Source organism: Stenella coeruleoalba (assembly GCF_951394435.1).
Source record: "Stenella coeruleoalba genome assembly, chromosome: 7".
In the NCBI taxonomy this organism is placed as follows: Eukaryota; Metazoa; Chordata; class Mammalia; order Artiodactyla; family Delphinidae; genus Stenella; species Stenella coeruleoalba.
In genome coordinates this window covers 115,428,637-115,455,736 of record NC_137153.1, presented here as the reverse complement: position 1 = coordinate 115,455,736, position 27,100 = coordinate 115,428,637, and the positions used below count along the sequence as shown (strand labels likewise).

The 27,100-nt window shown below is 56.5% G+C and overlaps 2 protein-coding genes across 2 annotated transcripts; both read right to left on the bottom strand.

The window, feature by feature from the left end:
* Nucleotides 1–1,389: 1,389 nt before the first annotated feature.
* On the bottom strand, nt 1,390–14,915 carry SLC27A4 (solute carrier family 27 member 4). Its single transcript, XM_079927289.1, has 13 exons — nt 14,739–14,915; nt 13,252–13,418; nt 11,250–11,644; nt 9,809–9,967; nt 8,293–8,362; nt 8,094–8,185; nt 7,164–7,273; nt 6,685–6,894; nt 6,389–6,515; nt 5,702–5,839; nt 5,413–5,577; nt 5,176–5,322; nt 1,390–2,945 (listed from the first exon to the last, which is right to left on the bottom strand). Exons 2-13 carry the CDS (start codon nt 13,410–13,412, stop codon nt 2,788–2,790), a joined length of 1,932 nt encoding a protein of 643 aa, XP_079783415.1. The 5' UTR covers nt 13,413–13,418; nt 14,739–14,915; the 3' UTR covers nt 1,390–2,787.
* A 1,026-nt stretch (nt 14,916–15,941) lies between these two features.
* On the bottom strand, nt 15,942–27,081 carry COQ4 (coenzyme Q4). The gene is made up of 7 exons (XM_079927869.1): nt 26,721–27,081; nt 26,489–26,620; nt 25,304–25,400; nt 24,676–24,778; nt 19,480–19,609; nt 18,769–18,862; nt 15,942–18,239 (listed from the first exon to the last, which is right to left on the bottom strand). The coding sequence occupies exons 1-7, from the start codon at nt 26,788–26,790 to the stop codon at nt 18,068–18,070; spliced, it is 798 nt and encodes a 265-aa protein (XP_079783995.1). The 5' UTR covers nt 26,791–27,081; the 3' UTR covers nt 15,942–18,067.
* Between the last annotated feature and the right edge of the window lie 19 nt (nt 27,082–27,100).

Here is a 27,100-nt window from a genome sequence, read left to right as displayed (position 1 = left end):
CCTTCTGTCTGGGCCATTCTTCCCTCTCCTATTCTTGGATGACTCTTCCGTGAAAAGCCTCTCTGACCATGAAACGTGACTTCCTCACCTCCCCCACACGCCGAGCAGGGCTCTGGGTTAGGGTGCAGCTAAGCACACACCCTTTGCTTCTTGACTGGCTAGGACCCTCTCCTCTGCCCCAGATAGTGGGCTCCCTGAGGGCAGATCTGACCATGCCCCGCCCCCCTGCACAGAGTAGGGCTTTAGCATCTGCTCCGTTGATGTACTTACACAGTGCTTTGTAAACTGTGAAGTGCTATGTAAATGTCAGGAAATGCCCAGTAAACAGTAGCTATCCTTAACTTCACAAGCAGGTATTGAGCACCGACTGCAGGCCCGGGGGGTGGGGGGTGGCGGGGGATGACTCACACAGCCATGGTTTGGGATGACCAAAGGCAGACAGGAGAGCTGCAAGGCCCAGGGGCCCACCAGCCCCATCCCTTCATGGAGGGGCTGGGGGCGGCTGCTGGTGCAGAAGTGGGAAACGGGCCTAGTCTGGGGTCTTAACACCTCAACACTGCTCCTTTTTTCTTTTAACTACCACGTACTGCACAGCTATCAGCATGAGACCCCGTGCTGAGAGATTTCCAAGCACGATCTCATTACACGTTCACAATCGTCCCGAGGTAGGGATTCCTAGACCACCATTTATGGGAGAGGAAACTGAGGCCTAGCCTGGCAAATGGACTTGAACTCAGGCCTGACCGGCTCCTCAGCAGGAGCTTTTAACCACCACTCCTTACTGCCTCTGGGTGACTGTGTTCAACCAGGGGAAAGGAACAGGGACCACTGGGGGGCTCCTTCCCGTCGGAGAGCAGTCATTGCTGCGGGTTAAAGACACAAAGCTTCACTGTCAGCCAAGTCCAGCCCCTTGGGAGCCTGATCAAAGGCCCACCACAGAGTCCTCTGGGATGAGTACCGCTGGGGGTGAAGTGGGGACTTGCACTCCCTCCTTCCAGCTTCCCTTGGCTGAGCGCCAAAGGCTGGACTGGATTCTGCAGGACCCGTGCGTCCTCTGCTGGTCACACTAGGGCACTGCAGCCATGCCTGCCACTCCCAAACCCCACCCGCATCAGCCTCGCTCTCCAGGGGCCAACTCCAGCGCTGCCTCCCTCTTCTCCCAAGAGTGGCACCAGACTCCACTATCTTTCAAAGGTCACTCCCCCAGGAGGCACCCCAGATTTCTCACCCTGGTCACCCACCACCCAGTCAGCTGCTGGCCTGGGGTGTGGCTCACAGTTGGCTCCACAAGCATGCGTGGAATGGAAGCTCATCTGGCTTTCCTGTTGCCTTCTGCACCAAGGAGCAGCGGGAAGGGCAAGGGGCTGGGGCTGGCATTCCAGTCCCCACTACTTGCTGTGTGACCTCAGTCAAGTGACAGACCGTGCTGAGGGTTAAATAGTGAAGATGACGCCCTGGGGCACACACGCTGCCTGCTGCCCTGGCTTGGGGTGGACCCCCTTTCCATTGGGCTGTGCACATTTCCAGCCTGCGTGTGACTCCAGGGGTTGGGCCCTAGGGGACAGCTGGCCCTCTGCTGGCACTGCTGACAGCTCTGCAAACACTGTTCCAGGAAGCTTTCCTAGACTCTACCCAGCCGGTTAGGCAGCCCTGCTCTGCCTTGCACAGCCCCCCTGCCAAACCCCCTGGGAAAATGCACCCCTGGCAGAAGGAACAGCATGGGCAAGGGTCTGGAGATGGGACCCTGTGCTGGGTTAGGGTTCCCTCCCTCAGCGGCTCTGAACAGCCCTTTCCTCATACTGGCTCCCTTTAGCTCTCTGAATCCTAACTGATCATTCCCTTGTCACAGAGACGACAAAGTCACTTGCCCAACGCGCAAGCTCGTGACACAGCTGGTTTAGACTCTCAAGATCATGCTGTTAAAACACCCTGCCAGGCTCAGGTGGGAACTGCCCCCCATCTAAGATAACCTGCTATATCCCTCAGTCCAAATGAACGAATGAATGGAGGAGTGAATGGGGCAGAAGCTGGGGCCTGAGCAGGATGGGGTGAGCTCAGGTGGCATCACACGGGCAGGGGGAGGAAGGCAGAGTTTATTGGCCCCTGAGCGCCCCCCACCCCTTCTCCCTTCATAGCCAGGCCAGGACGGAGACGGAGGAGGGGACAAGGACAGACCCACAAAGACAGAGAGGCCCTGCCTGAGGGACAGCCAGGCAGGCACCCAGAGAGAGGGGGATGAGACGGGTGCCCCGTCCAGGCTGCCTGCTACAGGTCCAGGCTGCCTGCTACAGGTCAGTCCCTCTCCTGCCCTCCTAGAGGCACCGGCAGGGCTGAGGACGCTTGAGTGGCTCCAGGGCCTGGATCCTATTCGGACACCTGATCAACGGCCACTGCTGCCCCCGCCCACTCTGCTGGCTTCCTGGGTCTGGGGGCTTCTGCCCTGGTCCCGTTTACAAGCTGCCTGTTCTCTGGAGAGTGCTTGGTGACCCTCCACCTCCCCTGTCCTGCCCTAAGACATCATCCCGAGGGGCCCAGTCTCAGTCTCAGCCTGGGGCCCAGAGGCCCCCTGAAGACACAACATGGAGATGAGGCTTTCACAGAAAGCCTCGGGGGGAGGGGGAGGCAGCAGTGAGTCCCTTGGCAGTTTTGAGGGGTGGGGGTCGGCACCTCGGGGTTGTGAGGCCAGGCCCTTCTTGCTTTGGTCTGGCTTTGCCCAGGAACCCTCTGGGGTGGGAGCTGGTGCTCTGGGTCCAGCATCCGGTGGCCCTCAGAGGGACTCGGGGCAAATCACAGCTTCTCCTCGCCTGCCTGGATGCGAGTGTAGGCCTCTCGGTCCAGAGGGACATAGCGGCCCTTTCGGACATCCAGGTAGAACAGTGGGTCTTTCACAACTGTTAGGTCAAAGCCCTCCTTCCGCAGGTCTGTCTTCTGTAGCTTGAAGGTCCCTGAGGGAGGGAGAAGACAAGGGGGAAGAAGGGTCAGAAGGGTGTAGGGCAGGGGCCCGAGCTCTCAGAACCCGCCCTCCCGCCAGGGTTGAGGAAGGGAGAGGACGGCTGCAGAGGACACCGGAAAGGGGAGGCATGGGAGGAGGGGCACCGCCCTCTACAGTTTGCAAAGGCTCCATCCATTACATTATGTATCACTCCTCAGAGCAGCCCTGGCAAAGGGGAAGGGGCCGAGTTCCCCACGCCTTTTTGCAGACAGGGAAACGGAGACCTGAAGAAGACAAGCTGTTCTTTCAGGGCCACATGCTGAGTGACAGCAGAGTGAGGACCAGACCGCAGGTCTTCCCTGATGGCTCCCCCTCATCTGAGCACCTCCCAGGTACAGGCGTGATCTCATGCAATCTGCACATCAACCCCAGGGGCAGGTGCACAACCATATTCTATGGATTCTAAGATGCACAAGATTTCAGATTTCAACATCTCTGAAATAGCTCAATTCGTGTTTTTTCCCCTTAATAGTATGTAATATAAATTATGCATCTTTCAATCAACAGTCTTAGCCCCTCTATATAGATGAGAAGACTGACGCTCAGAGGCACATATCTGAGCCAACGTCACACAGCTCGTAGGCAATGGAGCTGGGATTTGAACCCAGGTGTGACAGATGCCAGAAATGGCTACAGCTTCTCCCCAGGTACTCCTCTGCCGCGTGGACTGGCCACTTCTCCCAGCAAGAGATGGAGTCTTTCTCAACGGCTGCTTGAATCCAGACTGGCCTTACAACTGGCTCTGACTCACAGAATGCGGAAGAGGCCATGTTGTGGGTGGTCTAGGCCTCAAGGGGCCTTGCAGCTTCCATCCCCACCCTCTCGGGGTGCCCTGAGACCAGTCTAGCCTCTGAAGGAGGAGAAACCACATGGAACAGAGCAGAACCACCCCAGGAAGGGCCGCTTAGACGGGCGCTAAGTGGGTAGTCACTGGCCATATGTGGCTACGCAAATTTAATGAAAATGAAACGAAATTTAAAATTCAGTTTCCGCGTCACACTGGTCCCACTTCAAGCGCTCGGGGCTGGTAGCTGCCGTGACGGAGAGCGCAGAGCGCAGCTAGAGCGCACTGCCATCACCACCGTTCTGTGGACATCACTGCAGAGCCAACCAGCCGGAAGCCCCACGTGAGGGTGGCCCTCTTACACCCGATGGCACTATTTGACCCTAGATGGGGCCAACAGAAGAACACTCAGCTGGACTTAACCCCAAACTGCTGACCCACAAATTGTGAGCAAATAAAATGGCCGTTCTGAGCCCTAAGTAAGTTTGGAGGCAGCCAGGACTGAGGAGAGTGGAGGGGAGGTCGGGGCATGAGCCTCAGAGCTTCCTGCCCAGAGAAGCTCCCGAGAGGACCGACAGACAGAAGGAGGGCACCACCCCGCCGTGTGCCGGTGGACCCACCACTCGCCCCTCCCCCGGGCCACCTGCAGCCTCCCCCAGCCTCCACACAGGACAGGAATCTGACCAGGTCACTACCTTGCTCAAACACTTCTGTGGCTCCCTACTGCCCCCGGTATAGTCCAAGCCCCCCTCCCCGGCCCACAAGGCCCCTGCTGCCCTTGCCATCCCACCTCACGCCGCTGCCCACCCCTCACTGCTCCAGCTTCGGGGGCCTCCTTTCATTCCTCTAGCAGCCAAGTGCCTCCCTGCCTTAGGGACTCCACAGTGGCTGTTCCCAGAGCCCGGAAGGCCTCCCACCCCCACGAAGTCCTCCCTCCCTCCCTCCCTCTCACTCTCAGGTCTCCGCTGAAACCGCACCTCCTCAGGGGAGCCTCCCAGTCACCCCCAACCCCCTCATTCACTTTCCTGTCAGTTTGATCTGCATTCCATTCTTTATCTTTGGAATTCCTCATCCTGTGGCTGCCTCCCCTGCTGCTCTAGAAGCTCCCAGAAGGCACAGGTCCTGCCGGAATTTGTCACCTGTACCCCCAGGGCCTAGCACAGTGCCTGGAGCAGACTAGACACTCGGTCGGTATTTGTTCTCAGCTGTCCCACTGAGAATGGGTGCCCCTCTCTCCCTGAAGCCTGGGTCTGCCCACAGGTAGGTCAGGTTACCAACCACTTGGCAAGGCTGTGGGTGAAGGCAAAACGACAGGCACCCCGGCCTCTCAGAAGGACCCAGGAAGGGGCCTTGGCCTGGCACCTGCGAGTTGGAGCTGGGGTCGGGGGTGGGGACCGACCTGTTTTGTGCAGCTCAGGCAGGAAGCGCAGGAAGATGGGGCGGGCGTACAGGGGCAGCTCCTTCTCCAGGAGCTGGGCTAAGCGCTCCAGGTCACAGCTGCCAGAGGGGTTGGCCACAGCGGCCATGCCGGCCCGGCCCTCGGTTCCTGGGGGTGGCAGAGTGGGCAGTGAGCGGCTGGCGATGGCCCCTGCGGCCCCTCCGCACACACGCCGGCACCTCCCGCCTCCCCGGGTACCTGGCACCTCGACGCCATACACGGCCACGTCGGCCATGGCCAGCAGGCGGCTGAGCGCGCCCTCCACCTCCGTGGTGGACATGTTCTCGCCTTTCCAGCGGAAGGTGTCCCCGGTGCGGTCCCGAAAGTACAGGTAGCCCAGCTCGTCCATCACCAGCACGTCGCCTAGAGGGGAGCTGGGTGAGCTGGGTCCCGGGGGTTCCCGGGGAGGTGCTCTCGGAGGGTGGCGAAAGGCCCCTCCCCCCCCACCCGAGGGGCGGCAAAGGCCTAGGGAGAGGTGCCCACCCACCGGTGAGGTAGGCCTGGTCCCCCTTCTTGAAGACATCCTTGGCGATCTTCTTGTTGTTGGCGCCCTGGTTGAGGTAGCCGTCAAAGCGCCGCAGGGGGTCCTGCTGGACGATGGCGCCCACCAGCTGGCCCGGCTCACCTGTGGGCAGGGGAGGTGGGGTCAGACCTGCCCTGGGGTCTCTTTCACACTGAGTGCACCCTGCAGCTGTCCACAGAAACGCCCACTTCTCCCCCGCCCCACCCGGGGAGCCCCGAGGGCAGGGAGCGTCTTGGTAAAGTCTGGTCACTGAACAGATGGATGGAAAGTCGAACAAACAAATGACAGGGTGGTCAAGCCCTACACGGACGGCCTAACCAGAGCCGGCACTCCCAGGGCCCTGGCTCTGCTTAAAGAGCTGTACCACATGGACTCCTCAGGACAACCACGTGCAGGTGAGGGACTCAGGCACAGAGCTGGGGGGCTGAGGCGGCCTGGGCCCAGGGTCCACAACACGAAAGTGCACGAAGGGACTGGGTGGATGGGACGGTGACTGAACGGATGCACGGATGAAGAAATAAATGCCTGGAAGCCCTTAGAGAAGATGACTTCTGGCTGCTGACCAGGATGGGGCTCCCCACCCACCGGCCCCACCCCCCTCCTGAGTCAGCCCCTCCCACTCTCACCCCCAACCGCAACCCTAGGGTAGACCTGGCTGGCATGGAAGGCAAACGCCATCAGGCCCCCGGATCAGCTCCATGGTGTCCTCGTTGACACGAACCAGCCGGATGGGGTACACGAAAGACAGGATGCGGCTGTTGAATCCACAGGCCCCCACCTGCAAAGGCCGAGACTCGGGCCCAGCTGCTCCCACCATGGGCCTGAAACTGGACAGTCTGGGGGCTGCGGGGGGCCTCCAGCACCCACACTCCCACACCGGAACTCTGCTCTCCCCTCTGCCACCCGTGCCTTCCGTGGTCCATCTGCGTCCCCAACCTGGGCCACACCTGGCCGTCGAAGTTGCCCAGGCTGCAGTTGCACTCCGTGGCCCCGTAAAACTCGGCCACCTGGGAAATGTGGAAGCGGCTACAAAAGTTGGTCCAGATGGACTGCCGGAGGCCGTTGCCGAGTGCCATGCGCACCCGGTGCCGGTTTTCCGCCTCCCGGGGTGGCTGGTTCAGGAGGTAGCGGCAGAGTTCACCGATGTACTGCACGATCTGGGGATGGACTTGGTGTGAGTCTGGGCCCCTGAGGCTACTCTTACTTCACTGCCCCCCAACCCCCCAAGCCCCTACCCCTACTACCCCAGGGGCCGGCTGTGCAATCCCTTCCCTCCCTGGGCCTCAGTCTTTCCATCTGAACAACGGGAGTGTTGCCCCAAATAAATGGCTGGCTGCCCTCAGCTGTAAGACAGATGTCCCTGGGTAGACCTGGCGGGAGGGTCCCGAGGGGACGGGGATGCTCATCGCCTTCCCCTCTCACTCACTGTGCAGTTGTATTTGATACAATCGTCCCAGAAGCGGGAAGCTGAGAACTTCTTCCGGATCACCACCGTCATGCCATGGAGCAGGCACTGCCCGATTCCCACGATGTTTCCTGAAGGCAGAGGCGTGGGCCTCAGAGGTCAGGGAGACAGGAGACCCTTCCCTCCAGAGCCTCCTCTTGTACAGCCCAATCTCCTCAAAGGCTCTTTCCCTTTCTCTCTCCTGTCCTGTCCCTCCAACACTAACTGGTCGTATCTCTCTCGCCAGTCAGACACCTTCCATGGCTCCCCAGTGCCTATAGGATCGAGTACGCAATCCTTAGACTGTCCTCTGAGGCCTCTGGAGCTGGCCCCAAGCTCCTGCTCCCATACCCGTAACGCTACCATTCAGCCAGGGGGCACTGAGCTAGCCCGCCTAGCTTCTGCACCTCACATCTGCCTGCCTTGGGTGCACCTCCTCCAGGAAGCCTTCCAGGCCATCACTGGGCTCTTCCCTTGAACTGAGCTCCTGCTCCCTGCCTCTCCCCATACTCAATGCCATTTCTTGTATTAAGAGTCAGGATAGGGTCCCATCATTCATCCTGCCCCAAACACACACAGCCAAACCCTAAGCACCTTGAGGGCAGGAATTACATTTATTCCATCTCTGTCTTTCTAAAAGCTCCTAAGACCAAGCAGCTCCTAAGACTGTGCATACCTGTGGAAGCGACCTGAATGGTCAGACCAGCCCAGGTGCCCTGCGGGACACAGCCACACACACCACTTTTGCTGGTGTGGCCACTTTCATTCAGAGATCAATGCCCACGTCTGTATTTGAACCCAGATTTGACTCCAAAGCTCAAATGTTTCTACTGCAACATGCTGCCTGCCAAGAAGGGTGGGGCTTCCAAGACTCTGGGGGTGCTGGAGGCTGAGTGGACAGGCCTGGAATACCTGCAGAGTGGTAGAGGGGGAGACAGTCGTAGACGATGTCGTCGGGCCGCATGCGGAAGCCGTAGTACACCAGGGCAGCCATGCGGTAATACCTGGGAGGGCAGAGGGCCAAGGGCTCTGTGGGCCGCTGGAAAGGCAGGAGGAGCAGCTCCGAGGCCCCACCATCCCCAGGCCTCCCCCCAGGGCACCTTCCCCTTACCTGCTGTGCACCACGATGGCAGCTTTGGGCAGCCCTGTGGTGCCTGACGTGTAGATGTAGAAGAGCTTATCTGAAGAAAACAGACACAGGAATGGCTGTGAGAGGGGGCAGCACAGGGCTGGGCACAGAGTCAGGCAGGCAGACATCTGTAGGTGTACATCACTCAACACCCACTCCCATCACACCTCCTCCAGAAAGCCTACACTGATGAGCCCAGGCACCACTCTCTGCTCTAATGCCTGCACTGCTTCCTTCAACGAACTTTTTCCGAGCCCTCGCTCTGTGCCAGGCCCGGGGAGACATCAGTGACTAAGATGAGCACAGGCCTTGCCTGGGTGGAGGTGAGAGCCAAGTGGGACAGGAAGATGAGGACACGGGTATTTCCAATACTGAGCGCAGAGTGTTGGGAAGCACAGGGCCTGCCAAAGCCCAGCTGCAGTGCTTGACCCAGGCTCCAGGGAGGGGAGGTGGCACCAGGGAGGGCTTCTCGAAGGAGGTGATGCCTACTGCGTGGGGAGGGTTAGCTGCAGGAAGCCGGGTGCAGAAGTAGCTTTTGCACCACTGACCATTTCTGTATTCCCCCACTGTCAGGACCAGGGATTGTCACGTTATGGTTTCTGTGTGAGGTCAGCTCCACCAGGCTGGAGGTTCCAGGAGGTCAGGAATGCCTCTGCACGTTATATAGTAACCATCTCACGTTCTCAGGGCGCGTGCAGTATGTCAGCCCTAGGCTTGGTGCCAGGTTCAACCAGCCAGAGTCCCGCCCTCAAGGAGCTTAAAAAAGCACCCGGCGGACCATATCCACACACGGCAGAGGTTAAACGATAATGACGATGACGGCCAGTTACTGAGCACTTCCGGTCATACCCTAGCTTTCCACTGGACCTTTTCCAACCCTCAAACACAGGTTCTGTTGCCATCCCCAATTTTATGGCTCTGGGAACCGAGGCTCAAAGGGCAGCTCAGGTGTTCAGGGTCATACATGGGAAGCAGTAGAGCTGGGATGTGAACTTGGCCCAGGCTCTGAACCCCCAGGCGATGCAGCAAGCCGCGGGCTGCAGAAGGCGGGCTGGAGTGGGCAGGAAGAGAGGTGAGAGGGCCTGGAAGGCTGCCTAGAAGTCGGGGGAGGCAGCCCAGAGCAGGGAGGGGATCACAGACCAACAGGGGCCTGCGCTGAACGGTGGTGGGTGACCATGCAAAGGGTCTCGCCCCTGGTCCAAGCGCAGCCCAAACTCAGGCGAGGCAGGCTCCTGGGTTCCACGTGATCCTGCGCGAGTCAGGCGTCAACGAAGGCTGTTCAAGAACTGCGTTCTGTGTGCCTGGCACTTTCACACACATCAGCTCATGCAGCCTTCGTAGTAAGCCCAGGATCACTGTCCTCATTTTCCCGGATGGAAAAGGGAGGTGACATGACTCACTCCAGGTCACGCAGCAAGTTTACAGAAGAACCCAGGCCTTGAGGCCACTGCTCTGTCCCTGGCCATCTTAGAACCCCCCGTGGGGGTGAGGGGCCCACCTACGAAGCCCTTGTTGGGGCGGCTGGGCAGGTGCTTGGGGGCATCTTCTAGCAGGGGGTCCAGGTGCTCCGTGCCGGCGGGCACTGCGCTGGCCTCCCAGGGACCGGTGCAGAAGAGGCTGATGGAGGGGTCCAGGCTGGCACAGATCTCAAGGACAGCTGTGGGGGAAACAAGGCAGATCAGCAGGCAGGCCAGGACACCCCGTGTTCCCAGGACCTCTGCTTGTGCCGAGGCTGAGCATGTTGTCAGGGGAGGCTGGTTGGGTAGGGCAGAGACATGGGTGAAGCACCTGGGACCTCGTCGTAAGGAAGATGCTGAGAGGAGCAACGGCTCCCATTAGCTGCTGGCTAACTACACCACGGGCTCTTTACATGCATGCTCCTGTGCACACACCCCAGGAAACAGGTACCAATAACCGCCCATTTTACAGATGAGAAAATTGAGGCTGAGAATGGGAGGGATTCACTCACAGCTAGAATGTGCTGGAGCTGGGACTCAAAGTCAGCTCTATCTCACACCAAGGCTTACTATGGCCCTACCCACTGTACTATGCTAGTCTATGGGGGACTGGTTAGGAGGGAGGAGTGGGGGGTCAGAGGCCGGCAGCCCTCCAGCCTCTTCAGAGGGTGGGAACCTTCTCTCAGGCTCTCCTGTGCACTACACATGTCCAGATACTCACCCGCCCTGAGCGTAGGCCAGTCTGGCCCACACGGCCACAACTCCTCTGGCTTCCTCTTGACTTGTCCAACCCTCTCCCCTCTCCCTGCTGCATCTTTCCTCCTCCCCTTTCAGCATCTTAAGAACCTCTCCTGCCCATTATTCCACAGTCAGAGCAGCATGGGGAGAGAGAACAGGGACACTGTGGTCAAAGCCAGAGATCAAACCCCGGTTCTGTCACTTAACAGCTGTGTGGCTCTGGGTGAGTGCCTCACGCCACTCTGAACCTCAGTCTCCTCATCTGTGAAGCCAAGATGACAATCTCTACCTCACCAGGCTTAGTGGAGATTAGCGCTGCTTTTGTAAAGCCCCAAACTCAGCACGTGGTCAGTGCCCAACGCGGTGGCCAATAAACATAAGCTCTGCAGGAGAGCAGGGAACAGATTCTTGTCCCCATTTTATAGATGAGGCCTAATTAGTCACAAGAACAGTTACCATTATGTCTGAGGGGTCACCTAGCATCGGCCACTGTGTTAATACTTCAGGTGAAGTGTCTCCCTGAAAACAGCAGGAGGCAGGTGCTATGGTGAGGAGACTGAAGCACAGGGTCTCACTCGGGTCTCCAGCCTACCAGGGGCACAGCCCAGGCCATCTGACTCCAGGGCTCATGCCCTTAACCGGTGAGACACACAGACTCTCCCAGGGCTGGAGGTGGGGGGGGGGGGGGGGGTTGTGGCAGTCCCGTGGGACTCCCTGCCTATCCCCTGCCCCTTCGGGGCTCACCTGGGGCCATCTCGCTGCCAAAGACGAGGGCCCGGGCCTGGGAGGAGGTCAGGCAGTGGCGCAGTGCGTCCCGCCGGAGGTTGGTGTTGATGAGCGCCGCCTCCACGCCCAGCTTGGCCATGCCCAGCCACAGGCCCACAAACTCATTGCAGTTCTCCATGAAGAGGGCGACCACGTCGCCCGAAGCCAGGCCCCGCGCCTGCAGGAAGTTGGCCACGCCGCTTGAGTAGTCATCCAGCTGGCAGAAGGTCCAGTGGGTGTCCGTGCCCTCGAAGATCAGGGCCGTCTTGTTCGGGTGGCGCTGGACCGTGGAGGCGAACAAGATGGGCACCGTGCGCCGCTCCCGCAGGTAGCGTCGGACCTTGGCCTTCACCTTCAGGAGCACTAGGCCGCCGCTGGGTGTGGGGTGGGAGAGGGATGAGCAAGGGAGCTGTGACTGCTGGGCTTGGGAGTGGGGGTCCGGAGGCCCTGGTCTGATCACTTGTGACACCCCTTTCCCAGCACCTGTGTGCGGGGCAGCGATACATGCAGCGGCTCACTGATGCTGCACGATAACATCAGGGACCCGATAACACCAGGGACCCGGGCGATTACTCCCTCCCCGGTACAGAGGAGGAAACCGGTGCCAGGGCTTGCCCTGGGCTTTACGGGTGGAACGTGGCAGCGCTGACATTTGAACCTCAGTCCTGTCCGGCTCCAGAGTTCAACTCCAAGTACACTCTAAGCTCTGCTCTGAGTCTGCTGCTCTGTTGGGGACTTCCACGACTACAGGGCCCCAAGTCAAAGTCCAAACTCCTCCTCCTGGACCTCCCACACCCCCGTATTGTCCCTCTCCCCGTAACTGCCGCAGTGAAAAAGGACGAGTTTGCGATTTGTCCCATCTCCCTCCCGGTGAGCCCACCAAGGTCCGCCCTGTTCACCATCTTGCCCCCGGGCGCTGCTCAGTGCCAGGCACAGGGTAGATGTTCAATAAGTGTTTGTGGAATCACTTGGCAACATCCTCCTTTCCTGCCCCACCCGTGCCACCTCTGACCCCTGAACTCTCCTGGCCCCCCAGCCTCTGTGCCTTTGCTGATGCCGTGCCCTCTGGCTGGAGTCCCCCGCTCCCACTTCCTTGAGATGACTCTCAAGTACAACTGCTTTTCCTCCAGGAGGCCTCCTCTGATTCCCCAGGGCCCGGGCCTGAAGCCATCTCCCTTTGTTCACGCTCCCACAGCTCTCTGCCGCAACCACCCTTCCTGCAGTGGCCACTCGAAACCTCCTTTTGCAATCAACTCAGACTGACAAATGCCGAGCCACCTGTTCTGGGTGTGGGTTGGGGTGCTGGGCACTGGGATACTACCGTGATTAAGACTGCCAGGGTCTCTGCCCGCATGGCACTGCCAGTTTAGGGATTGACTGTGTCCCCTCCGGTCTCCCTGACCAGTCTAAGCTTGGCCCAGGTCTGGGGCTGCCTCATTCCCCTCCCCACCTCAGGCCCCAGAGTCAGCTCAGCGCTTTTCACAGAGGAGGTAGCAGCAGGTGTTTCTGGTACAGGATATCCCCATGGACCATCCCTGACTTTCTCTGGGAAGCAGATTCTCCCTGACATGATTCAGGGCCTGCTCTAGAACTCAGTGCCCTCTCAGACTCATGCCAACTGGAGGACAGGGCCTCCTCCACAGGGTTCTTCTTCACCCTCTCACAAGTTAGAGCATGTTCTTAGGACTCCTTACAGATGTCTCCTCAACACGCCCGGTGTTTGATGTATGTCCCAGGACCCCAAGTCTGCTCCAGGATAAAGAGCACCAAGTTAAGGAGATTCCCTGGGAGGAGACTTTGACCTTGGCAACGGAGGTACCACATACTATTGCAAGGGGAAGGGTGTGGAACACAGACTGCTCCTTTGGGGCCTGGGTGCCCTGTGTTGGTAGAGACCATAGGGTCTGGCCTGGGGAGATTTGGGGGATTAGGAGCCCAGCATAGTGTAGGAAACCCAGGAAGGGTTGTACCAGGTACTCACAAGACATCACGCCTGACGGTCTTGACGAAGACTCGGACGAAGCGCCAGCCGCCAGACCCCAGGTAGAGGAAGAGCAGGGAGAAGCCGACTTGGGTCCAGGGCAGTTTCAGCACCAGCTTGGAGAACAGCAGCAGCCCCACCAGAGACGCCCCAAGCAGCATTGTGGCCTGTGGGCACAGGGCAGTCAGTGGACCCAAATGCCTGGATCCCCTACCTCCTGGCTTGGGCAACCAGGCCACTATCATCTCAAAGGGTTAACCTGTAGTGAGGCCATATTGAGTAGGGTAGCCGAGGACTGGGTCCCTTTCTGGGGCTGTCGGGAAGGGTCAGGCTAGAGGCATGGGACTTGAGGTGAGGAGTTCCAGGGCTGAGAGTCAGAGGCTGGGTTCTAGCCCCTAAGTCCCATCTCTGCCTATGACTCTCTGAATGACCTTGGGCAAGTCCCTTTCCCACTTCAGTCCTTAGTCTTCCCCTCTGTGCAATGGGTGTAATGAGAATTGCTCTCAGAGGCCCTTCCAACCAAAAGAAGACAGTCCACTCTCCTGACATCCAGGATCCCAACCAAAATGCCTTGAAGCGGGTATGGACTTGAGTGCCTCGGGCTCGACTCCCCACCCAGAGACCTACGGAGTTTCTGTGGATGATCAGGCCAAGCCACAACACCCAAAGGGGCAACTTCTTGAGAAGGGGCCCTGCTCAGTCCCTGCCCATAGGTCCAGGCAGTGCCATGCCTCTGTTGGCCCACAGAGGGCGATGGAGAAAACAGGTGAGAGCCTGGAGGTGCCTGAGAGGTGACCGCACAGAAGGGAAAGGTGATTGAGGGAGAGGAAGAGGGGCTTGAAGTCACCCCCACAAACACACTCAGCAAGCCACTCAGATGAATCTTAGGGGATTGGGGCTTAAGGGGAGAGGAACGGCTGGCAGGGCTGAGATTAGGACTCTTGGACTCTATTCCTGGTGCTTTACAGACTTGCTCAAGGGGCAGCAGATGGGACTGTTTTCCTTCAGGTTCTCCTGTTCCTGGGGAGGGGCTGAAGGTCACGTCTATGAGGTAGCCTGAGATTCTCCAAGCCAGGACGAAGACATGGTCTGGACCACAGGGAACCCTTACACCATCTCTCCCTCCTCCACACGAAAAGCAAAAGCCGGGAGGGGGACGAACCAGCGCCTCCAACTCCAATGCCAAGGGTCTCCAAGGTCCTCAGACCTCTGGACTAACAGAGCCCGCCAGGGCAAAAGACAAGGACCCGTCCCGGAAAGCTGGGGGATGGGACGAGGAGGGAACGGGATGCCCAGATCTCCCGGGCCCCGATCCCGGGTCACTGCGGACCGCCTTGACCCCCAGAAAAGCCAGGGTAGCAGAGCGCCCGGCAAGGAGACAGAGCAGCAGGGCGCGCCCCCCACCCCAGACCGGTACCGCCACCTTCCCCGGACTCGGCCGGGCACATTCTCCCGCCCGGGGACCCATTGTCCTAGCCTGTGCTCACCTGCTGTCGGCCCCGCCGCGGAGCACGCAGTCCAGATGCGGCCCGGCTGCTGTAGCAGAGTGGGGAGCGCGGAGGAGCATCAGCCGCTCCTGGGCGCACAGAGCCGAGTCTCAGCAGCGTTTCCCCGGCTCTGCGCCCTGCACGGCCCAGCAGCTCGGCCGGCCCCGCCCGTCCGCGGGACTCCTCCCCTGCCCGTCTCCCGCCCGCCTCCCGCCCGCCTCCCGCAATCCAAACCGGCTGCGCCGGCCGGCACCGCCGCCTGCCGCGCCTTGCCCAGGGTGAGCACGCCGCAGAGCTGGCAACGCCGCGCAGCCTCCGCGAGCCCTACGCCGCCCGACCCAGCCCGTCCTACGCGCGCGACGGCTCCTGGCGGCGCCCCGCGCGGCACGCTGGGAGTTGTAGTCCGCGCCGCGCAGCCCCGCCGGACAGCAGAGGCCCCCGGGGCAGTGAGGAGGCAGGCGGGCTCTGCCTGGACCCCGACCCCCAATCCCTGGGCGTCCGGACGTGGGGGAGAGCACCCCCACCGCACCGTTGGCGGGGAATCTGGAGTCCGCGCCCGGACCCAAGCAGAGTTCAGCAAAGGCCCGGCGCCACACCTAGAAGAACGCTAAAAAGTCTGTTTCAGGCAGAGGCGAGTCGGGTGTGAAGAATCTAGCAACTGGCTCTGTGGCGCAATGGATAGCGCATTGGACTTCTAGCTGGCCTCGTGTGGTTATTCAAAGGTTGTGGGTTCGAGTCCCATCAGAGTCAAATTTTGACAGCTCCTCCTTCACTTCCATTCGGAAATTTTACGGCCTCCAAGGCCACAAGGTTCAGAAGACCCAAAGGCTCCTGCAGACCTCAGACTGGCACCTGTGCTTCTGGGACAGCAATAAACTTGGTGTAGGGATTGCTGCGTAGGAACCCTTTCCCATCCTTGGTCTCTTGAAAGCAACCCGGCACACTTGGTGGCACGAAGGGCACGGATCTGGAGACCCGTATGTATCTTTGGCCTCTGAATGGTCTGGATCCTGAGGGCTGTGACCACGTTTGTCATGCCACCCAGTTCTGGGCCATCTGCCAACTTCCCACCCACTGTGTCACTCTGGACCTCTGAAAACTGGGTTCCTTGATAATCAAACACGTTGGGCATCCACAGTTGCCACTTGTCCTTAAATAGATTCCTTAATCCCTTAGTCCAGTCAAAGTCCTTAAAAATGAGGAAGGACAGTTTTCAGGGTATGTTTATAGGAATTAAAAATGAAATTTTGGGGCTTCCCTGGTGGCGCAGTGGTTAAGAATCCGCCTGCCAGTTCAGGGGACAGGGGTTCGAGCCCTGGTCCGGGAAGATCCCACATGCCGCGGAGCAACTAAGCCAGTGCACCACAACTGCTGAGCCTGCGCTCTAGAGCCCACAAGCCACAACTACTGAGCCCTCATGCTGCAACTACTGAAGCCCGCACACCTAGAGTCCATGCTGTGCAACAAGAGAAGTCACCGCAGTGAGAAGCCCGCGCCCCACAACGAAGAGTAGCCCCTGCTCGCCGCAACTAGAGAAAGCCCGCGCGCAGCAACAAAGACCCAACACAGCCAAAAATAAATAAAATAAATTTATTTTGTTTTCAAAAAAAGAGGGCTTCCCTGGTGGCGCAGTGGTTAAGAATCCACCTGCCAATACAGGGGACACAGGTTCAAAATCTGGCTCGGGAAGATCCCACATGCCGCGGAGCAACTAAGCCCGTGTGCCACAACTACTGAGCCTGCGCTCTAGAGCCCGTGAGCCACAACTACTGAGCCCACGTGCCACAACTACTGAGCCCACGTGCCACAACTACTGAAGCCTGCGCACCTAGAGCCCGTGCTCCACAAGAGAAGCCACGACAATAACAAGCCCGGGTACCGCAACAAAGAGTATCCCCCGCTCACCGCAACTAGAGAAAGCCCACGTGCAGCAACGAAGACCCAACACAGCCAAAAAAAAAAACCCACCATAAAACAGCTCCTGCTTGGGCCCTTTCTTTGGGCATCACCTCACACACCCCCACAGCAACCCTAGGAGGTGGGTGCTGTTTCATCCCCCTTTTACTTATGATTAAACAGGTCTAGAGAGGTGAAAGGACTTGCCCTAAGTCCCTCAACTAGAAAGCGGAGGAGGAGTGGGGAATTTGAATCCCAGTCTGCCCGACCTCAGACCAGACAAGGGACAAGCAGCAGAAGCTCAGGCTGGAGGGAACATCTGCCCTCAGTGCTCGAAGGCCCAAGGCTGCCAGAGTCAGGGAGAAGCAAAGTCAGGAGAAGCAGACTCTTGACCTGATGGGAGCCTTTATTCAGACAGCAGAGACTCGCCTCTCCCCCTGCCTCCCTCTTCTCAGGCCTTGGGAGTTGGGTACAGCCCTCCCTCCTGCGAAGAGCCCCAGCCTGGCACCCAGAGAACCCTGGCTGGCAGGGAGGGGTTCGGAACAGGGGTTGTGGACCTGAGCCATCTGGGCATGAGCCTAGACAACTGATTCCTACGCATACATGGTTCTGAAACCGTGCACCTCAGATTGGAACTTGAACTCACATGCCAGGACTCGAACCCGACCAAAACCCACACTCTTCCAACTGAGATCACACACCTGGTTTCAGGACTTAATGAAGCTCAGGTTCTTGATGTTTCATTGCAGAAAGTATTCAATGAGACAAAGTGATAGGTAAGAGGTGGATTTAGTTAGAGAGACACATACTCCACAGACAGAGCGTGGGTCACCTCAGAAGGCGAGAAAGGCCCCAGGGTGTGTGGGTTGCCAGTTTTTACAGGGGTGGGTGATTTCATAGGCTAATGAGTGGGGGGAGTGTTCCAGCTATTTTTTTGGGGGGGGGCAGGGATTTCCAGGAATTGGGCCACAGCCCACTTTTTGATCGTTATGGATCCTTGGAACTGTCATGGCGCCTGGGGGTGTGTCACTTAGCTTGATGACGTGCTGCAGTGAGCATATACTGAAGCTCAAGGACTAGTGGAAGTTGACTTGTCCGCCATCTTGGACCCATTTGGTTTTAATCAGTTTATGTCATGTCCTCGGGCTTTGTTGTTCTTTCAAAGGTTGTGCCCTGCCCCCTTCCCTCCTGTTTCAGTTCTCTTTGGGCAGCTCCTGGCTCCCCTAGGAGCTCCACCACTGCCTGAGCAGTAAGAGGCACTCCCTCCCGAGTTGGCCCTCAAAGCCACTGAGCAGTGGTTATGATAAATTATGATTAGTGGCGCCCAAGGGTCAGTGTTCAAAGGTGATGGCAAAGGAGCGCTCCACCCCCAGGGGAAGCATGGGTGGGGTGTTGGGAGCCAGGCCAGGCCCTCCGGCTCAGGGGCTCAGGGCCTAGGCTGGGCCCTGGACGTGCATGGGGGGCTCTGTGATGCTCAGCTCCTGCCGTAGAGCCTTCAGGGGCTGCTCCCAGCGCCGCTCGTAGTACAGGTTGAGGACACACGGGGCTCTGCGCGCATTCTGAACTGCCCATGGGATCAGCTTCGAGACCAGCACTTGCAGGTTTCTGTAGGGCAGCAGAGGAAAAAGAAGACAAAAGACATAAGGTCCTGAGTGCTGGGCACGCCACGTTCCCTGCAGTGGATGTGCATTTTCTCAGTTAATCCTCACACAGACCCAAGAAGGAGGTAGTTGCTATCCCCACTTTTCAGATGAGGAAACAGAAACTCAGTGAGGTAAAGCCCTGTGCCTAAAGCCACACATTTTGAACATGCCAAAGCCCAGCTTTAAATCGAGGGCTACCTCACTCCAGAAACTAACGCCAGATGGCATCCCCCTGGCCCCCCCAGTTCCCTGACTCTACTGTTCTCACCCGATACTGAGGCCTGGCCCCAAAGACCCTAGAGTCCTATGAAACGTCCAGGCTTCATTCATAGTCCTGGAGCCCCTGTGCCAGGCCAGTTTCACCTCTCTGCCCCATTCTTCCCATCCTGGATTCCTGAGAACCACTGGGGCTGCTCAGAAAGGCTGTGGGCTCTTCTCTATTTCCTGGAGCCCTGAGCCTTCCCCTGACCCCTCACCACTTGAGAACTTACCGGGCACTGAGCTGGATCGGTCCGAAGAGTGCACTCAGGATGCACATGGGCAGGCCGGTCTGGACAGCCTCAAACCACTTCACCACGATCTCCCCTGGCAGGCAGGGTGGGGAATGGGGTGGGAGGTGAGCAGGGGCCAGGAGGAGAGGCCAGTGACGCTGCCGCTCAGGGCAGGACACAGTGAGGCATCTGCTCTGCTCCGAATCTCTACTAGGGGTCAGCAGTGCCCAGACCCAGCCTGTGCTGGGCCCTGGGGCACTTGGCTTGGGGTTGGGGAGAGGGTGCAAGAAAGAGCAGAAGGGAAAATAAGGGCTGGAAAGGAAGCTTGGGGTCAGAATGCAGAGGACTCCGAAAGCCAGGCTGAGGACTCCAAGCCTTAGGGAATTGCTGAGGGCTTCAGAGCGCAGGGAGCTAACAACCGGAACAGGGCAGGGAGCCCTGGTGTTTGGATGCTGCTACATCAGTGTAGGAGCCGTAAGAGGCAGTGGGGATGCAGGATAGGGGATGCGCGGCACAGGTGCACCAAGATGTTCGGGTAAAGCAAACAATGAGGCACTGGGCCAGCTGATTGGTGGGTGGCTGGACAGGTGTGCCCTGCCCTTGCCCTGAAGACAGACTTGGGAGACACGCTGGCCTGGCCGGAGCGCCCTGCCCCACCCATGCCCCACGCCCACTCCAGATGCACTCAGCAGCTGGCTGGCTGGCACTCACCCAGGATGTTGGTGGGCATCCCCAGCAGCGTGTGGAGCATGTCGTGCACCTCCCGGTACCGCTGCATCACGTATGCCAGCTCCTCACTGTCCACGAAGCGGGTGGGCGCTCTGGTGTCTGGGGAGACCCTCTGACAACCATGAACCTCCCCTAGACCCCTTCCTGATGGCTCCCAGGGTCCAATTTGCCAGCCTCTCCTTGACTCTCAACCACACCCACCAAATTCAAACCCCACCAAAAATCTCTGGGGACTTTGTTTCTGTGCATAGCTGCTGACAGGGGAGTCCTCAGGCAGGGAATATGGTGGATTGGCGCCCCCTTTGCCTACCCCAACTCACACATAATGTACACACCCTGTTGGAATCTATGGCAAAGAAACCCCTGGGGGTGGGGTGGGGGGAAGCAGGAGTTGTTTGTTTAATGATATAGAGTTTCAGTTTTACAAGATGAAAAAGCTCTGGAGATTGGTTTCCCAACAATGTGACTATACTTAACACTGTTGAACTGCCCATTTAGAGATGGTTAACACAGTAAATCTTAGGTTATTATTATTTTTTAAAACCACAATTAGAAATAAAATGGGGGGGAAAAAACAAGAAGCACCCAAAGTCCCGAATTCGTCAGATGAGCTGCTCCCAGCCTAGGATGCTCTTTCCCTCCCCCCTCACCTTCACCTTGACAATTCCTACCTATCTTATGGTCTCTTGCAGCAACCCGTACCTTTTTGTGGCATTCGACATGATTGTATCGTGACGTTTAGTGCGTGTGATTGTTAACGTCTCTCGTCTAGACCTGCACTGTCCAGTACAGCAGCCAATCATGGCAGCCACTGAGCCTTGAAATGTGACAAGTTCCAACTGAGATGTGCTGTACATGTAAAGTGCACCCTGGATTTCGAAGACGGTATGAAGAGAATAATGTGAAATCTCAATAATTTAAAAATATTGATTACATGTTAAAATGACATTTTAGTATGCTGGATTAAACAAAATATCTTATTGAAATTAATTCCACCTGTTTCTATTTGCTTTTATTTATCTGCTAGCAGCAGATTACCTATGGGGCTTACACACTATTGCTATGAAGAGTGTTGCAGCAGGCTGTCAGCAGCACAGGATGCACAGGACGGGGGCTCACTGTTCTATCTCCAGGGCCTGGATGAATAAACATACCTTAAATGCAGGAGTAAAAGGCCAGCCCCAGGCACTTTTCTGACCTCAGGTAGGGATGGCAACTGTCCTCCTTTACCCACCCTCTCTGAGTCCTTGGCAGCACCTATGCACAGTAGGGACACCCTGGTCTTCCTAGTGCCAAAGCATGGCCTCAGCCTGTCCAGAGGCCAAGGGATTTGATGCCTTTATTGCTTGGGGCTGCTGGCCCTGTGCCATGGTCTGTGTCTGTGACTTCATTGGGTCCCAGGTCCTAATTTCTTCTACAGAGTTCTACCTGCTGTGTGAAGCTGAAGGTGGTCAGTGACGGCCTACATTTATTGAGTACCTACTATGTGCCGGCACTGTATGAAGTCCTTTACACATATCGTCATTCTGCATCCCTGAGACCACCTGGGCGTAGATACTGTTATGAGCCTCAGATACAGATAAGAAAAATGAGGCTCAGAGATATAAAGCAGCTTGCCCAAGTTCACACAGCTGACTAATCAAGTGGCTGAGTCAGGATTCGAAACAAAGCCTGCTGGATTCCAAAGCTAGTCGCCTTAGCGTCCATTATTAATCAGCCATATAAGTGCCTTGGAAGATAAACATGAGGTTTCCTTACCTCGGATAAGGAGTCTGAGGCTCAGAGGTCAAATGATTTGCCCAGGGCTTTAAAGCTGGGAAGAAAGACAGACTTCTAACTCAGGCTACGCCAGAGCCCATGCCCGTAATCTTGATGCCACAAGGACAACCACCCACCCCTCTGAGTCAGCCTCAGGGAGGGTGGCCTCACCTTGAACTCTGATCTAAAGCTCTGCTGGGACAAAGGTGTTCTTTTACGGTGTGTGGGCTGCTGGTTTCCAGGCTCCAGAAGTGTCACAGTCTCTAGGGCTGTTACCACAACTAAGGCTGTGGCTGAACAAGGCGAACCCAGGGGGGCCTTGGCAGTCCCATACCCTCCACAACAAGAGGACAAAAGGCTCTAGGAGAACTTCAGAAGATTCTCCATTCCTGGGTGGCACCTGGAGCAGGTCACCCTTGTGGGTTTCCCACTGATGAAATAAACTTGCATCTTGGTGAAATCTCCGGGTGATGGTATAAAATGGGGCAGAGGCAAGTGTTAGGAGAGTATGGGGAACAGATTATTTCCTCAGGGACAATAATCTCCTAAAGCAGGGGTTCTCAACTGTCCACCACGGGACATCTGCCATGTCTGAATACATTTATGGTTGTCACAACTTGGGAGGGCGAATGCTACCATCATCTAGTGTGTAGAGGCCAGGGATGCTGCTAAACATCCTACAATGCACAGGGCAGCCCTACAGCAAAGAATTATCCAGCCCCCAAAGTCAACAGTGCCAAGGCTGAGAAACCCAGTTCTAGAGCAACCTTTGCTCACTCCTTCACCTCCTCCAGCCTGGCTGGCTCCTGCAGCTGGACTGGAGAGCCACTCGACAGAGGCGCTTTGATGGGAAGTATTTGTGTTGGCGCAGGGAGGGGAAGGGACAGGGAAGGTGCCCTGCTGTATCCTTGGGTCCTTCTATAAATCAGATCATGTTACTACCCTGCTCGAAACCTCGATGGCTTCCTATTGCTTCTATTACAAAATACAGACTCTGTCTCTAAGCAGATACGGTAGGGGATCCCTGGAGAAAAAGAACGAGGCATGGCATTCTTGACATTAGAGAAGCCATTTTGACCTAAGCCATTTTGTGACCTAAGCCTAGACACAATGCTTGCCCTTCAACAGGTCTCAGTAATTAATGATCTTCAAGGAATAAAGGAATGCAGGAACAGAGGAAGAGCAGTCAAGAAACAATAGCTCAGGGACTTCCCTGGTGGTACAGTGGTTAAGAATCTGCCTGCCAATGGAGGGGACACGGGTTTGAGCCCTGGTCTGGGAAGATCCCACATGCTGTGGTGCAACTAAGCCTGTGCTTCACAACTACTGAGCCTGTGCTCTAGAGCCCGTGAGCCACAACTACTGAGCCCGTGTGCCACAACTACTGAAGCCTGTGTGCCTAGAGCCCGTGCTCCACAACAAGAGAAGCCACTGCGAAAAGAAGCCTGTGCACTGCAAGGAAGAGGAGCCCTCGCTCGCCCGCCGCAACTAGAGGAAGCCCGTGTGCAGCAAGGAAGACCCAATGCAGCCAAAAATAAATAAATAAATAATAAAATAAAAATAAAAATGAAAAAAAAACCCCAATAGTTCAGCAATAAAACAGTGTCCTCGTTCCTCCTCAAAGAATATACATAACAATCTGATGTGTATCTTTAAGCTTTTCTATAGGAACTAAGGCCCACACCCAGATGGAGGACGGTAACTACATGCTAAGATCCCGGACTAGTCAGTACCTAAGAAATGATGATGTTGACCTTTCCTGACCCTCCTGACTTCAATCAACTAAGACTTGGACTTCGTTGACCTCTGCCCCAATTCTATGCTGAATTTTCCTCTGCTCAAGCCCCTTTATAAATACGCATATACCCTTAGGTTAAAACTTCCCCAATTTTGCTGTTAACAGACACTGCTTTGGGAAAGCTCCCCAGTGTTCGCCTTACTTGCTGCAAGTCATAAATCCTTCCTTCTCCCCATCTTTGGCTTGATTGTTTCTTTTGGCTCAGCACCCACCAAGAGGCAAACACAGTTTTCGGGTAACACTTCCCGTGGCAGGCAGGGTCTGGCTGGGCCAGGCTGACCTCCCAGCCCATTGCCTGCTTCCCCCCAACTCACTCCTTTAAGGTCATACTGGCCACATTGGACAGTTTTCCTTTTCCTAACCACACAGAGCCTTGCACTTGCCAGTGCCTCTGCTCGGAATGCGGTTCCCCATCTCTCCTCAGAACTGGCTCCTCCCCATCTTCCAAGTCTCCCCAGCAGGGCCTCCCATGACCACCCTGTTAGAAGTGGCCACCTGCCACCCCCACTCCGCCCCGTCCTCTATCATGTTGACTGCTGTCCTCACAGCACCACCCGCTAGAACAGTACTAAATAAATATTTTGCCTGAATTTTTATATGAAAATTTTCTTCTTTTACTGCTTTATAGTCTACCTCCCCAGCTAGAATATTAGCTCCATGAGGGCAGGACATTGTCTGTCTAGTTTGCCACTGTATCCCCAGCACTTGGAACAATGGATGGCACATGACCGATTCTGAACAAATGAATGAGTCCCTTGATAGATGGGACTCTGCCCCCCAGTCCCTGTCCTCTCTGCCTGGGGTTGGAGAGTGCCACACTTGTCAAACCCAGGGAAGACACTGTCTCTAGAACAGGGGGACACAATGCAACAGTTAAGAACATAATCTGGGTTTGAATACTGCCTCCATTAATACTGGCTTGTGAAATCAGTAAGTTGTTTAACTGCTCTGGGCCTCAGTTTCCTCATCTACGAAAAGGAGATGGGGACTTCCCTGGTGGCGCAGTGGTTAAGAATCTGCCTGCCAATGCAGGGGACACGGGTTCGAGCCCTGGTCCGGGAACATCCCACATGCCGCGGAGCAACTAAGCCCATGCACCACAACTACTGAAGCCCGCGCACCACAACTACTGAAGCTCGCGCGCCTGGAGCCCATGCTCCGCAACAATAGAAGCCACCGCAATGAGAAGCCCATGCACCTCAATGGACAGCAGCCCTTGCTCTCAGCAACTAGAGAAAGCCTGTGCGCAGCAAAGAAGACCCAATGCAGCCAAAAAATATATATAAATTAGTAAATCTATAAAAAAATAAATAAAAATAAAAGGAGATAATAATAGAACATACTCGGCAGGGTTGTTGGGAGGATTCAGTGAGATCATGTACGAGCCTGGCACCTGGCACGCAGTAAGAGGTTAATAAGTGCTGGCCAGTGTAATTGCTTGCAGCGATGTTCCCAGCCCATTTGCCTGTCCCATAGAGAATGACAAAGCCTTGGCGCAAGAGACTGCAAGGCACTCCTGCCCATGCTGGCAGCTCAGGCTCCTCCTTCCTCAGGACGTTACTCCTGTGCCCTTCCTCTCCCCTTCCTGGTGACTCCCAAATGCACAGAAGCTGGAAACTCACATTCACATCCAGGAAACGGAGATACTCGCGGCCAAGGGAGCCCTCAGGCAGACTCCGGAGCTTGCCGAGGTCAAGGGTGGACAGCGAGATCCGGGGACGCTCCCTGTGAGGCAGAAGGCAGGACTCAGGTATTGGGAGGGCACCAGCAAAGGCAGGTGAAAGGTCCAACTAGATCAAGGGTGTGAAAGGTGAAAGGGAAGAGAGCAGCAATGGGGCCACAAGTCCTAATGGAGCACTTACTACTGGCCAGGCCAGTGGCAGGGACTGAGGAGACTACCACAAGCTAAGGCTATGGTTCCTGCCTTAGGTAAACAAGCCTCAGATGTGATCAGGGTATTCACAAAGAGCACTGAGGGGTGGGGGTTATAGGCAGCATATGTTATGGGACCTTAGTGAAGGCACAAGAGCCCTGTTGCTGGAACTGGGCTGAGGCCACCATATTGCACTACCCAGGGGTCATCACAGTGTCTATGTGAATGGCACCCACGGAGTTGGGCAGTGCCCAGCCTGTGCAATCATCCATGGCCAAGGTATCAAGAAGAGCTCTCTGGAGGAACACAACGTGATTCCAGAGAGATCAGAATCCCCAAAGAACGCCCTCAATCCCCCAGGCAAAGCTGGGACCTACTGCAGGATCTGGGCACCCTCCGGATCCCTCCTCATCTGGTCCCTGAGGACCTTCAGGGTACGGCATCCTGTGGTCTCCCCCAGAACTGCAACCATGTCTGAAAGGAAAGAAATGGGGACAAATGGAGAATATGATCTTAGGTAAGTTACCTGACCTGGTCTGAGCCTTAATTTCCTACACGATAAAACAGAATATCTACCTCTTAGTTATGAAGATTCAAGTTAAACACTTAGTGAATCACCTGGCACACAGTAAAAGCTCAATATATCTATAGTTACTACTATGGTTGTTAGTTTCATGGGGTGAGATGGCTCTGGTTAGCACAGTGCTCTAAAGAGTTCATAAATCACTTCCACATCCATCATCACGACAGAATACCATGTCTCCATGGATGGGTGTAGGCTTTGGTATCAGAGAGTGCTGGGTTTGAGGGCTGGTGTGATCACTATCTAGGTGACCGTGTGCAAACTGCTTCACCTTTCCAAGCCTCAATGTCCTAATTTGTGAAGCGCAGGTGATACCTTTCATATAGGGTTAATGCGAAAAATCAATCACAACATTCATATAAAACAGCACACTGAGTAAGCAAAACAAGGGCTCAGTGAGCAGTTAGCATTATCGTTTTTACTAGAAGGAGTAACAGTAATTTCCAAACTTAAGAATCCTGGAGGAGATGAGAAAAACACTGTAGGATCCCAAAACGCTCTATTAAAACATCCAGCAAACATTTATTGAGCATTTATTATGTGCCATGCACTATCTAAGATGCTAATGGGATGTTATAATTTGATGGGCCCTCATAAATCATCTAATCCAGAGGTTCTCAGTGTGGCTGGATGACAGAATCTCCTAGGAAGTTTAAAAAGTTTAAACTTTTTAAGTTTAAAAAGGCAGAAGCTCAGATTCCACGCCCCTTCCTCCCTCCCCTCCCCTCCTCTCTCACTCCCGGCAGATTCGAATTGAGTAAGTTTAGGGTGGGACCCAGGCATCTGCATTTTCATGAATGTTGCGGGTGATTATGAGGTGCAGCCAGGGTTGGGTACCCTGGCCTAGTCTAGTCTCCAGTTACCCAAAGCACACGGAGGCTTTGACAGTGTCCGGGACCTCCCCGGGCTTTCAAGGCAAGGCAAGGGCGCGCCCAGACCCCAAGCCGCCCCAAGGAAGCGCCGGCGTGGGCTGCCTTACCGTGGCGATACGGGTCATAGAGCGCCATTCCAGCAGAGCCCGCGGCCAGCAGCGCCTTCTGCAGCGGGGAGGTGGGGATGTGTTCGGGGTAGAGCAGGCCGGTGCCATGGCTCGTGGCTCGAAGGGGCACATCTGCGGGGAAAGAAAACAGCCGCGGTGAAAGGAGCGGGGGGGTTGGGGGGGACAGCGACGTGGCGGGTCCCCAGCACTCCTTCCCGGCCCCACCACTTGCCTGCAGCGGGCCAGGGACGGCTTCGGAACGCGCGGAGCGGGCGCAGGACCCCGCGCAGCAGCGTCCTCATGGCAGCGGGCACTGTAGGACTTCCCAGGGGCAAGGCCGACTCCTCAAGCTCCTTTGGCGACGACGCGCCGGAGAAGTCACAAGGACTCGATCCCTACTGCGCTAAGTAGGGCCTTTTATGCGGGAAAGATAGCACGGACAGGGAAGGTCTCTAAGTATGAGGAAACCCAGGCAACCTACTTCCACAGATATAAAATTCTCCCCGTTTCACCTAACCCCAGAAAGTGTCTCCAAGTAAGCTCCGCTAGCTTTGGGGGTTCAGCTCCGGACCCTACTCCCTTCTCGGAAGCACGTTTTCCCCGAGGACAATA